Source organism: Callithrix jacchus, chromosome 12 (assembly GCF_049354715.1).
Source record: "Callithrix jacchus isolate 240 chromosome 12, calJac240_pri, whole genome shotgun sequence".
Lineage (NCBI taxonomy): Eukaryota > Metazoa > Chordata > Mammalia > Primates > Cebidae > Callithrix > Callithrix jacchus.
The window spans coordinates 96,537,189-96,549,201 of NC_133513.1; the positions used below are offsets into that span (position 1 = coordinate 96,537,189).

At 54.4% G+C, this 12,013-nt stretch overlaps 1 protein-coding gene across 10 annotated transcripts in view; it reads left to right on the plus strand.

Annotated features, from left to right (window-relative positions):
- Window positions 1-12,013, plus strand: part of NEURL1 (neuralized E3 ubiquitin protein ligase 1) — a 92,512-nt gene that overhangs the window by 46,338 nt on the left and 34,161 nt on the right. The window contains exons 1-2 of one of the 10 annotated variants that reach the window (XM_078346425.1): window positions 3,960-6,219; window positions 6,661-6,787. The exons of 6 other annotated variants lie outside the window; for them this stretch is intronic. Coding sequence is in view for 2 of the 4 variants with exons in the window: in XM_078346421.1 (XP_078202547.1) it covers window positions 9,795-10,128 (334 nt within the window). In the remaining 2 variants the exon portion in view is untranslated. Of the gene's footprint in view, window positions 1-3,959; window positions 6,788-8,827; window positions 10,129-12,013 lie in introns of those variants that run through there. 3 more of the 10 variants (XM_078346421.1, XM_078346423.1, XM_035268979.3) reach the window with 3 other exon arrangements.

A 12,013-nucleotide genomic window follows, 5' to 3' on the forward strand; every position in this document is an offset into this window, starting at 1 on the left:
CATACCTGTAATCCTAGCACTTTGGGAGGCCGACGTGGTTGGATCACCTGAGGTCAGAAATTCAAGACCAGCCTAGCCAACATGGTAAAAGTACAAAAGTACAAAAATCAGCTGGATGTGGTGGCTGGTGCCTGAAATCTCCACTCAGGAGGCTGGGACAGGAGAATTGCTGGAACCCAGGAGGCGGAGGTTGCAGTGAGCCAAGATCACACCATTGCATTCCAGCCCAGGCGACAACAGCAAGACTCCATCTCAAAAAAAAAAAAAAAAAGCAAAGCAGTCATCTGGCTTTTCTTGAGAGGCACTATGTGGACCCCATTACTCACAGATACCTTGGTGCCTGGGGATCTTGCCTGTGGTCCAGCAGCCATCATGGGCACAGAGCTGGCATAGTGCAGTGGCTGGACCTCAGGTGGTCTCTCACCTTTACTGTATGAGAACAGAAGTTCCAGCCAGGCACAGTGGCTCATGCCTGTAATCCCAGCAGTTTGGGAGGCCAAGGTGGGCGGATCACAAGATCAGGAGTTTGAGACCAGCCTGACCAACTTGGTGAGACACCCATCTCTAAAAAAAATAATAATAATAAAGTAAAAATAAAAAAAGGGAACAGAAGTTCCTGTTTTGGAGCCAAGCTTAGCCCCCTGCTCCTGAAAGGGACCTGTCACTCCCTTTTTCTTTCCAGAGTATTTTCAGGTTTATGCCTTGGGGCCTGTGAGAACTGGCACCCCCTGTTTCAGTCCCTACTTTCTCTTTTGGAGACATGTGTGGTGCTGAAGCTCTAACCCCTAGTGTGGGAGTGGGCCCAGAGCCTGGGTGGGGCGAGGCCTGCAGGTGGGTGCCTGGATGCGTGGCAGGGACTCCAGCAGAGCTGGACAGTGACGGTGGCATTCTACAGCCAAATTCCAGGGGAGTCCACATTGGGATCACACTTCACTTTTTTTTTTTTTTTTTTGACACAAGGTCTCACTATGTCACCTACGCCAGGTGTAGGAGTGTAATCATAGCTCACTGTAACCTCAAACTCCTGGGCTCAGATGATCCTCCTGCCTCGGCCTCCCAAAGCTCTGGCATGACAGACGTTTGGCAACGTGCCCAGCTCAAATTTTATATTTGTGGCTGCAGTGACCCGGGGCCCCTCTGACTGATGCTGTGTTGATTTAACTGAAGGGGGCTGCTCTCAGGGGCAGCATCTGCAGTTGACAAAGTCCTGGGGCCTGCACTCTTGAGTCTGAAATCTGGGTTCTGGTCCCAGCTCTGGCACGTCATAGCTTTAGCAATTCATTTCCATCTCCTTGAGCCTGTTTTTCTCTCTCTATGCAAAGGGATGAGCATCTGTCCTGTGGTACCCGATAGGGTACTTTTGCAGATCCAGTAAGATGTTGGTGACATTGCTTCATAGCTTTTAAGAGCTGGGTCATTATTCTGAGAGGCTACATGGCAGAGGGGCAGGTGCTGGGCTCTGATGTCCAGTAGGTGTGTGTCTAAATCCCAGCTTAGCTGAGCATTAGCTGTGTGACCTGGGCAAAGCATTCAGTGTCCCCAAGCCTCAATGTCCTCATCTAGGGTACGGAGTTCCTCTCCTTCTGGGGGCCCAGAGCAGATGTTTCAAGATGCTGGCAGCAGATGTAATTTTCTGAATTGATTTGGGTACTTATTTGTTGAGTTCCTGCCTAGTTTTTGCAGAGGAGGAGGCGCTAGGACCCCCCCAGTGATGGGCTAAAGGCCCTTCAAGGGAGCCAGGTCAGAGGGGGAAGTGGGGAGGCCAGGCCACTAGGCCTTTGGGACTGAAGAGCTTTGAGGGGAAGAAACCTCCAGATAGAACGGCTCTGGGCAGACTGACTTGAGATTAAATTCCCAGCTCTGTGTCCTGGCTTCCCCATCTGTACAGAAGGGTAAGGGCAGGGCCTTTGTATAGAGGTCAGGAGTAGCTTACCTGTAGTGCTACCTCGTACTAGCGCTTCTTATGCACCCCACACTGTTCTGCGCACACTACATGCATGAGCTCATTTCATCTCCCCAGTAGCCCTAGGAGGTAGGCCCTATTACTGTCAACCCAATATTTCAGAAGAAGAAATGGACACTTACTAGATGTTAGAACCAAGGTTTGAACCTGGGAAGTCTGACTCTAGAGCCTACTCTTAACCACCACCTGTACTGTGAAGCCCCTAGTGTAGACAACACTGGTGGCATTGAGTAGTATTTGCTGTGTCACAGCACTAAGATCCAGCTCCCAGTGGCCATCCTGGAGTACCCCAGCCAAGGGCTGAGCCCTGTAGGGTCCTGTACTGTCACTTTGTTGTAGCTACTAACACCCAGTATCTGAGCCAAAAGGTTGGAGTGAGAGGCCCCAGGAGGGGCAGCAGGCAGGGGCAGGGCCAGGGCACAGGAGCAGAAGTGGAGGCCAAGTCACCTGGTCCTGGGCTTCACCATCCTTCTGTAAGCTGGACCTGGGAGGGGCAGGGAGCCAGCAAGAGCCAGAGGAAGCAGAATCCCCAGAGGAAGGAGGGGGACCTCCCAGCTTTGAGGTGGCTTCAGCTAGCTGGGGGCCTGGCACAAGAAGGAGTGGGCACCAGGAGCCTAGGCTGAGCTGTGGAGCTGAAGATGTGTGTGTGAGTGTGAATGTGTGCATGGGGTGGAGGTGAAGGGCGGGATGAATTGAGGGGGGAATCTCTGCCTGCAAGGAGGGATTTAACCTCCGGTTATCAGCTGCCAGCTTTTCTCATAATCCAGGCAAGCCCAGCAGGGATCAGCAGAGTGTGTTTCCGCATCTCTGATGGACGAGGCCTCTATCTTGTTCCAGCACATCCCGCGCTTGTCCTGTCTCCTGCGTCACCCTGGGTCTTCTCCCCCCATAAAGTCTCATTGTCTGCACTTCCTCACCCTCCCCACCCAGGTTCTGGTGTAGGGAGAAATCTTATGCATTCAGACCCTGCTAATTTACCACTTGTGATTGCTGGGACAAAGGCTAGCTTCCAGTTTCAAATTCATTCTATTCCTGAACAAAAGCAGCACTAACCAGGTGACAAGGGACTGTTTAATCTACTTCCTTAGAAAAACCAACTGCTACCCAGCACTCTGAAATGGCATTTGCATATGAGGCATGAATGCAATCATACATGCAAAGCTTAGAACGGTGCCTGGTGTAGGGTAAGTGGGTACTGAATAAATGGTTCTTACTTATTAAAGCAGGTGCTTTATTTCTCCTTGGGTGACACATATTCTTTTTTTTTTTTTTTTGAGATGAAGTTTTCACTCTTGCCACCCAGATTGGAGTGCAGTGGCACAATCTTTGCTCACTGCAACCTCTGCCTCCTGGGTTCAAGTGATTCTACTGCCTCAGCCTCTGGAGCAGCTGGGATTATAGGTGTGTGCCACCATGCCCGGCTAATTTTTGTATTTTTAGTAGAGGCAGGGTTTCACCATGTTGGTCAGGCTGGTCTCGAACTCCTGACCTCAGGTGATCCACCCGCCTTGGCCTCCCAAAGTGCTGGGATTACAGGTGTGAACCACCACACCTGGCCGTATTCTTAGTGCTATACTCATATCCTGCATCCCAAGTTGCTCCTCTCCAAGGCTGGGGCAGAGACTTCAGTCCCTCCAGTTCTAAGTGGATTCCCAAGTTCTCTGTCTCAAGCATTGCTGTTCTGGATGAAGCCAGGTGGTGGCCCTCACAGGTGTCATGTTATTCAGTTCTCACAAGTTTCTGGGCCATGTGGTCTCCACCATGGAGAAGAGATGGTGGCGGCTCAGAGAAGCTCAGTAGCTTGCCTGCCCGACCTGAAGACCAGAGCTCTCACCCTCTGCATGGGTGGGCTGGGCACATCCATCTGCCCTTCCTGACCTGTGACACAGATCTTATCATAGGCAAATGTTTGCCTCCAGCTAGGGCTCTGTGGGTGTGGGCTCTGTCTGGCACACTCTGTCCTGGGAATAGAAACCTGGTTTCTTCCTTGTTCCATCCTTTCTGCCTGGCATGGATGGTGACCCTCTTTCCAGTCCAGGCTGGCCAGGCTGGCCCTGAGGCCTGGAACTGGGGAGCACAAGCAGGTGTGTTTATGTCTCAGAGAGGCTGAAAAAGGGCTGCTTGGCGGTGGGCCTGGGCCGGGAGGGGCCTCAACTCCAGGCTGTTTGCTCAGATTCCCTTTCAGTCTCCACCCTGCCTCTGCACCTGTTGTGTTCCCATCCTCCTGGGCGGCTGGCAGCTGTCATGGCTGGGGCACCTGTCCCAGCCCCCAAGGACGCCCTCTGGGCTCCCTGGCTGCAGTTTTTCTGCGGCATGCGGTTTGCACTCTGTCTCTGGGTGCCTTTGTCCTCCTCTCTCTCCTCATCTCTCGATCTTCCAGACTTGAGGCAGCAGCTCTGGGCATAGGAGGAGGCTTTCAGCTGGGGTTCCCTGCTTCCTCTTTTCCGGTGACAGACCCAGCCTAATGGATAGAGAGGATGGGGCCCTGGCAGGATGGCCATAAGCCTCAAATGCTGATGAGGTGACTCATCAGCTCAATCAAATTATCCCTTGTTCTTGATGAAGGAAACACTATAGCAGCCAAGGGCTGCCTCCTAGCTCCTCCCCAGCACAGTCCTCTTCCTGACCTCCTCAGACCCTAGTCACTTCCCCCTAACCCATAAAAAGAAGTTTTCCCCCTCCCTTGTCCAGTGTTGTCTTCTGTACCTCCTAAGCATGGCACCAGAAGACATCACTCCTGGGTTCCAGTCCTTCTTACCTTCCACCCACTGTGCCGCCTTGGGAAAGTCTCTGTCATTTACTGGGCCTTCTTCGCTACACCTGGAAAATGGACCCAGAGCTTCTTTGCCTGCCTGAGGATAGGGGCTGACCCCAGTACTCTCTGGAGGCTCTTCCCCCTCAGAGAGCTTGGTGACTGCGACTCTGTGGGTTTCTATTCCCCAGAGAATTTGTTCCATGTTTTATTCCAGAATTGCTGGCTCTGCCTTAGACTTTGAGTTCTGAGAGGGCAGGTTTAGGCTGGGAAAGAAGTGCTAGGCCTTGGGGAACCTGGATGAGAGAGGACTTGGTGAGGACAGCCTTGAGCTGGGTAGACCATGCTGGAAACCGAGATGGCACCCAAGGGAGGAGGAGCTGGAGCTGTCTGAAAGGGGTCAGGGGACAGGAGATGGGAGGGAAAGGAGGGACAGCTGTAGTAGTGGGGAGGGCCTTTGGAGCTGAATGGGTTCAGACAGCCAAGGGCCTAAGGTTCCCTAGATGGCCCAAGAGGACAGATGCAACTGGGGATTCTGTCAGAGTAGGCCCCCGAGGGCACAGCCAGCTCTGCTAGCTGCCTGCAGGCTTTGAGATATTAAGTCTCCACCAGGTCATATATATACGTCTGTTTTCAAACTTTCCAGAACGACATCTCCAGTGTCTGTCTGGGTCACCTATCAGCAGATGAGAAGTGCAGCCTTATGCCTATCCTCTGCCTGCATTTAGGCTTCATCCCTGGAATGTCACCTTCTGTCCACTGGAAAACGTCTAGACTCTACTGCCACATAGGACCCTTCTGCTTCCTTAAGGAGAAGGTCCACTGTCCCCTTGTCTTCTCTTCCCTCAGCAAGAGGGGCCCTTGCCCTTTGCCCTTTCCTCGATAGAGCATGGGTTTTGATGTTAGGCTGGTCTGGGTTTGAAGCCTCCTTTGTCTTCCCTTCAGTATAACCTCTCTAAGCCTCAGTTTTTTTAGCCTGCAAAATGGGGATTATAACTCCTGAAGAAGATTTTGGGATTAGTCGATACATGAGATACTTAGCACAATGCCTGGCACATAGTAAGTGATCAATAAATGATACCCTCTACCATATATTTGCTTCTATTCCCCTTTCACATCCTTGCCAAAGTGTGGCTATAGAATGGACCACAGATCATTTAGTCAGAGCCAAAAGAACCTCATTCCTCGATCCCAGCCTGTTTCCCCATCCATGCCCCGTCATACCCCTGGCTTCTGCAGCACATGCATTGGGTCCTGCTCACCAGTTGGTGCATAGTGGGCACTCAGAATAGTCAATGGTTGAATAAGTGAATGAATGATGTATGTTAGTGATTTTCTCACCCCTTTTAGTAACAGAATCCTTTGGCCAAATGAATTTTGAGATGCAGTCTCACTCCGTCACACAGGCTGGAGTACAGTGCCACCATCTCAGCTCACTGCAACCTCTGCCTCCTAGGTTCAAGCAACCCTTCCACTTCGGCCTACCCAGTAGCTGGGATTACAGGTGGGCACCACCACATCTGGCTAATTTTTTATATTTGTGGTAGAGATAGGGTTTCACCATGTTGGCCAGGCTGGTCTCAAACTCCTGACCTCAAGTGATCCACCCGCCCTGGCCTCCCAAAGTGCTGGGATTATAGGCGTGAGCCGCCGTGCCTGGCCCCAGATGAAATGTTGTGGGACGCCCCAGTGAATAAAACAGAGAAAGTGTGCAGCTCTTCTGCCATATCTCAGGGTTGCCTCCCCGTCTAGAGGTCCTGGACACTGCCTGGGGAAGTGACAGGAGAGGGAAGCCTCAGATACAGGACACTTCCACATCCCATCTGGGGAAGCAATTGTGGGAAACAGGCCCATATGTCTGTGGGAAAAACCCTTCAGACTGTGGTGTTGAAGGCCTGGAGGCCACTCAGGCTGCCTCCCAGTTCTCTGTTCTGTTTCACTCAAGTGGCCAGAGTCGGGGCTGCTGCTCACCTGAAGGACTTGCAGCTCATGGAGCCTCCAACCTGCCCCCATCCCTGCTTGCTTACTACTTGGCTGCTTTCCCGCAGTCCTGTGTCTGAAAATGATTTCAGGTATGTTTGTGAGATGTTTTCTGAGTGCCTGCCCTGGGCTGGGGCAGGAGTGATGGAAGCCCGAGGGGAGTGAGGCTAAGTCAGGTGAGATCCAGCCCTGCAGGTTGCGGGATGTGGGATGCCGCTGCTGCTCCCTCCCCTGGGGCCTCTGGCCTCCTCTCTCACCCTTCACAACCAGATAGGAGGGTGACTTTCTGAAATGCCGTTCTGGTCAGTTGCCGCCCTGCTGCAGGACTTCCCTGTTGCTCTCAGGACGAAGGCCAGAGTCTTCACGCTGCTCCTCAAGGCCCTCCTGGCGTACTCCTGACCCATCCTGGCTGGGCAACGGAGCATTTCCAGAGGTTCCCCCTGCTCATCCTGCTCCATACCAGCCTTGCTTCTGGAATGTGCTAGCTCCTTCCAGCCACAGGGCCTTTGCCTGTGTTACACTTACTCCCCTAAGCTACCTCCATAGCACAGGGCCCTTAGCCTTCAGATCTTGCCTTCACTTTCACTCAGGAAAGCCTGTCCTGAGCCCCCCAGAGCCTTGCTCCTTTCTTTCCGACCCCTTTTCTTGGGTTGTGATGATATGCTCCTTAGTGAGCCTACTTGATAAATATCTGTTTCCCTCTGGACTGGAAGTCCGTGAGAGCCAGAACCTGCCACTGAGGACCAGGCTTGCACCCCCAGTGCATAGCTTAGTGTCTGACACAGAGTAGGGGATCAGTACCTGCAGGGAGAGTTGAATTAAATGGTGGAGGTGCACCGAGGAGAAGCTGGGGCAAGCAGACAGGGCTCCAGCCAGGCCATGGCTCACTCTGTATAGGACAGAGTAATTTAATAGCTAGGAGGTGCACTGCTCAGGGGCTCAGAGGAAAGATAAGTGCCAGGAACAGGGAGGGACGCACTCTTACCGGGGGGCCTAGGGAGGCTTCCCAGAAGAGGTGTTTCCAGTGGTGGGTGGTGGGAAGGGACTGGACCCAAGTGAGGAGAATGCTGGAGCCAAGGTGAGAGGGAGGCTGATGTCTGGGTGTGGGGCCATAGGAAGGCCAGGCTGGCCATAGGCAAGTGCCCATTCGGGTGTGTTAAAAGGCAGGCAGGGTGAGGAGGGTGACTGCTGCTACAGGAACAGCCTCCAAAGCATCTTCTTTTGACCTCAATTTCCTCATTTGTAAAATGGGCATACACATACACCGATATCTTAGGGTTCTTGTGAGGATTGAGCAAGTTAAATGTGTAGCATGCTGAGGGCAGTGCAGAGCACGCAGTAAGGCCTCATGTGCGCCGTTATTATGATAGTTTCCGACAAAAGGAATTTGGCTTAGCTTCTCCTTGTCAGACTGACTTAGCTTCCGTCCCCCATGGGAACTGGGTACATGTGCCAGGAAGTGTGTGCGTGTGACTGCACAGCCACGAGCCAGAATGTGCCCATGGAAAGTGGGCTGCCTTGTGTGGGTGTCGTGGCTTCTCCCAGAAGTCTTGGGTATGCCTCTGGCTGGGAGGAGGATTGGCAGACTGAGCTTGCTCTCCCACCCAGGGCATGCCCTGCCCTCTGCTGATGACTCTAGGTCAGGCCTGAATGTCCCTCCTTGTTCTCCTAACCCCTTCCCCAGACCCGCTCAGAAATGGGAGCAGCAGGGTCTTGAGCTGCGGGCTCAGAACCCAGTCCAGTCCCTTACACGGCCCAGGCCTCTGAGTTCCACCTGCTGCAGGGCAGTCCCTACCTTTCCCATGGCGCCTTCCTCAGCCCCCACCCCTTTGTCCCCCCCACCTACCCACTGGCTTTCCCTTTCTACCCAGCTGTCTCCCTGGGGTCCAAGATCCCACACATTGAGGACAGGAGCTGGGGCCAGACCAGGGTTAGGGAGGAGGGTGCTGTCCCGTTGTCCTGGCAGAGGCCCTTGAGCCTGTGTGGGATAATGACATTGTCCTACAGACACTGCCCGAGTCCTGGCCCTGCCTGTGACCTGCTGGGTAACCTCAGGCAAGCTCCTTAGCCTCTCAGAACCTCTGCTTTCTTCTCCGTAAAACAGACGTAATCATAGCCGCTCCCACCCACACAGTTCCTGGTGCACAGTGCACGCTCAGCGCATGGCAGCTGCTCTCTTGATGATGATCTAGGCTCCCAGCATGCCTGCTCAGGGCCGGAGGGGCCCGACCTCCTAACCTCCCTCTTCCCCCTCTGTCTGCACCTTCCCCTCAGCCCTGAGTGTGGAGTGCCAGATATCTCTAGAAACTTTGTGAGTCTGTGGAAGCAGGCATGTGTTAGTGTGTACATTTTGAGATATGCATGTAACCATGTGAGTACATGTCTAGTGGGCAGTAGGTGGCTGAGTGTGCTCAATGGTGAATACTCCTGAGTGCTTATGTGCCCACATATATGCACATCTGTGTGACTTGATGCAGACAAATAGTGCAGGTCTGTGTTGGGGTGTGTGGTATGTGTATATGTGTACACGCATGATTAAAGGGTTAGGTTGGTATGTGTGGGGGAAGCCTGGATTCTGGTGCGGCACTACCTGGGTTTGCATCCCAGCCTTCCCCCTTCTAGGTAAGCAGCCTCTCTCTGTCTCAGTTTTCTCATCTGTAAGACCATCATCATCCTACAGATGGTACCTGTTGATAATGACTGTAATACTGACCTCATCATTCAGCCTGTGAGGACCGAAGGAGTTAATACTTGCAAAGCCCTTGGAACAGAGCTTGGAAGAAGACAGAAACGGTGTTAGTGCTTGGTTAACAAGCTTCATCAGCTTGATTGTGAACCTCTTGAGGGAAGGGACGTCTGCTATGCTTCCCAGGGGGTCCCTCTCACGGAGCTGGACCTCTGCATGGAGTAGGTGCATGAGGCTGGTTAATGAATGGCTGTCGGACTGGGTGATTGGGGAGGGGTGTATGTGTCACTACATCCTTGGGATGGGACTGTGTGTGAAGGGGATGTGTGTGTGTGCGCGAGCCTCTGCTTGCTTTCTGGAGCTCACTGCTATTTCAGGAAGCCTCTAGTCTCCTCCTCCTTATGTAAATAAACATGACAGATCCCGTCGGCTGTACCAGCGCGGGAGGTGGGGAGGCTGGAGTGGGTGGGAACGGGGAGGCGGCGGCCTGCCGAGGGGTATGCGTGCTGCGTACGCGTGTGGCCGGCTGGCCGCGGGGCGAGCGGCGTGCGCGTGTGCGGGAGGGGGCGCGTGGGGGCGCGGGAGGGGCCTGCCATGCCGGCCTCCGCCCGCGGGGGAGGAGACGGGGGAGGAGGCGGGGAGGTGCCGGCCAGGGCGACTTGGTGATCAGCCGGCTGGCCCAGCAGAGGTGGCTGCACTGCCTGCCGCCCGAGATGGGAGGACAGATCACCCGGAGCACTCTCCAAGGTAAGGCCCCGCGGATGCCTGCCGGCCCGCCCACCGCAGCCCGGGGACCGCCTGGGGAGGCCGGGCGGAGGGACGCTGGGGCTGAGAGCTTGGTCATGCCCCTGCCTCTTTACTCCATGTGAGGCTCCAGGGCTGTGTCATGGGCGCCTTTTGGTGGTGGGCTCTGGGGCGGGGGGGCAGCAAGAGAGCTGGGGAGAGCGGGAAGAGGGGCGCCTTCCCTGACAGCTGGTGGGAGGTCAGGCCGCTGATGCTCCCTACAAAATCTCCTTGTCCTCTTACCTCCATGTCCTCTTACCAAGGTGCTGACCAGCCCTCAAGTGGGATTCGAGGTCCTAGGTGTCCCTACCTGCCTCTCTCGGGACAGAGGCAGCCACAGTTTGTTAGACAGCTGGCGGGACCTCTTTTTTGGTCCTGGGATGTGGGCCTTGGAGGTGGTACTGGGTTCCATGATGGAGCCCTGCAAAGACATGTGGGCACCGACATGTGTGCTGAGTGTGTGTGTGTGTGCCTGTGCTGGTGAGAAGGCACTGAAGGTGCCCATGGGTGTGCACCTGTGCCCGCTTGTGCCTAATCACACAAGCCTCTCCTAGTGTGTGCTCTGTGGGGGAGGCAGTGAACTTCTGACCCCTGCAGTTCACTTCCACAGTCAGACAGACCCACAGCCTGGAGCTGGAGGGGTGGGAGGGAGGGGCGCCCCTGGTTGGCTTCCCATTTGCAGAGCTATTGCTTGCCCCAACCCCTGTCCTCTGTTCCCCTGGCTCTAATAGTGTGGTCTTGGGAGTGCCATGGCCGATGTGGCAGCAGACCTGGAGAGGAGAAGGCTTCCTAGGGACTTGTGTGTCTTCTCTGGGCCCTGGGAACTGGGGTTCCTTTACAAACTGGCCAGAACAGCATGGGCTGACCTTGGGGAGTCCCTGACGCACTCCCCTGTGTCCCTCGCTTCCTGCTCAGATGGGTTATTAGGAGGTGGGGCAGTGTCCATCTGCTGAGTCCAGTGGGCACTGAGGAGCCTAGGAGAGGCTCAGGAAGGAAGGAGGGTGGTGGCAGGAGTGCGTGGGCAGCCACGGCCGGAACCGATGACCAGGTGGCTTCTCCCTTCCAGGCTGTGGACTTTGGGAGAGTAATTTCTAATTAAAAAACAAAAAGACAGGGAAAGATGTAGGAAAAGCAAATCATTGGCTCTCCTACGAGGAAATGAATTCCGTCCTGGGCTTGGAGGGCTGTGACAGATGGAAGGCCCTGGAAGACACATAATCCCGAGCCAGGCCAGGGGCACTGCCAGTGGCCTGGGCCTTGGCCGGAGACTTGGATTGGGCTGACCTGGGACTGGCCTTGCCTGTCTGTGGGGTGGGGGCTCTCCTTGGGGCTTGCTGGCCCCGGCGGGGCCTGTTGGCAGAGAGTCTGGAGCCAACTGGCATTTTCCACTGGAGTCAGGCTTGGGCAAGCCTGTGGTCTGGGAAGGACAGAGAGGCCCTCAGAGCAGGCTCAGGACACAGTACACTGTCCTCTAGCAGCTGCCTGGAGCATAGGCTCCCTAGAGGGTAGACCTGAGGCCACCCTAGCTCCTGCTCTGGGAGTGGGTAGATGTGTTTTGTAAGGAAGCAGATGTCTTCCTGAGCCTCGGTTTTCTCACCTGTCAACGAGGCTAGTGATAGCATCCTCCTCCTACAGTTGCCATGCAGGCTGGGCCTGGTGGTTCATGCCTGCAATCCCAGACACTTTGGAGGCTGAGGTAGGAGGATTGCTTGGGTCCAGGATTTTGAGACCAGCCTGGGCAACATAACGAGATCTTGTTTCAAAAAAGAAAAGAAAACAAGATTATATGAATCATGTGAGCAGAGAACTTAACATAGGGAAAAGCAAGAGGGCTTGGAAAGGCATCCTG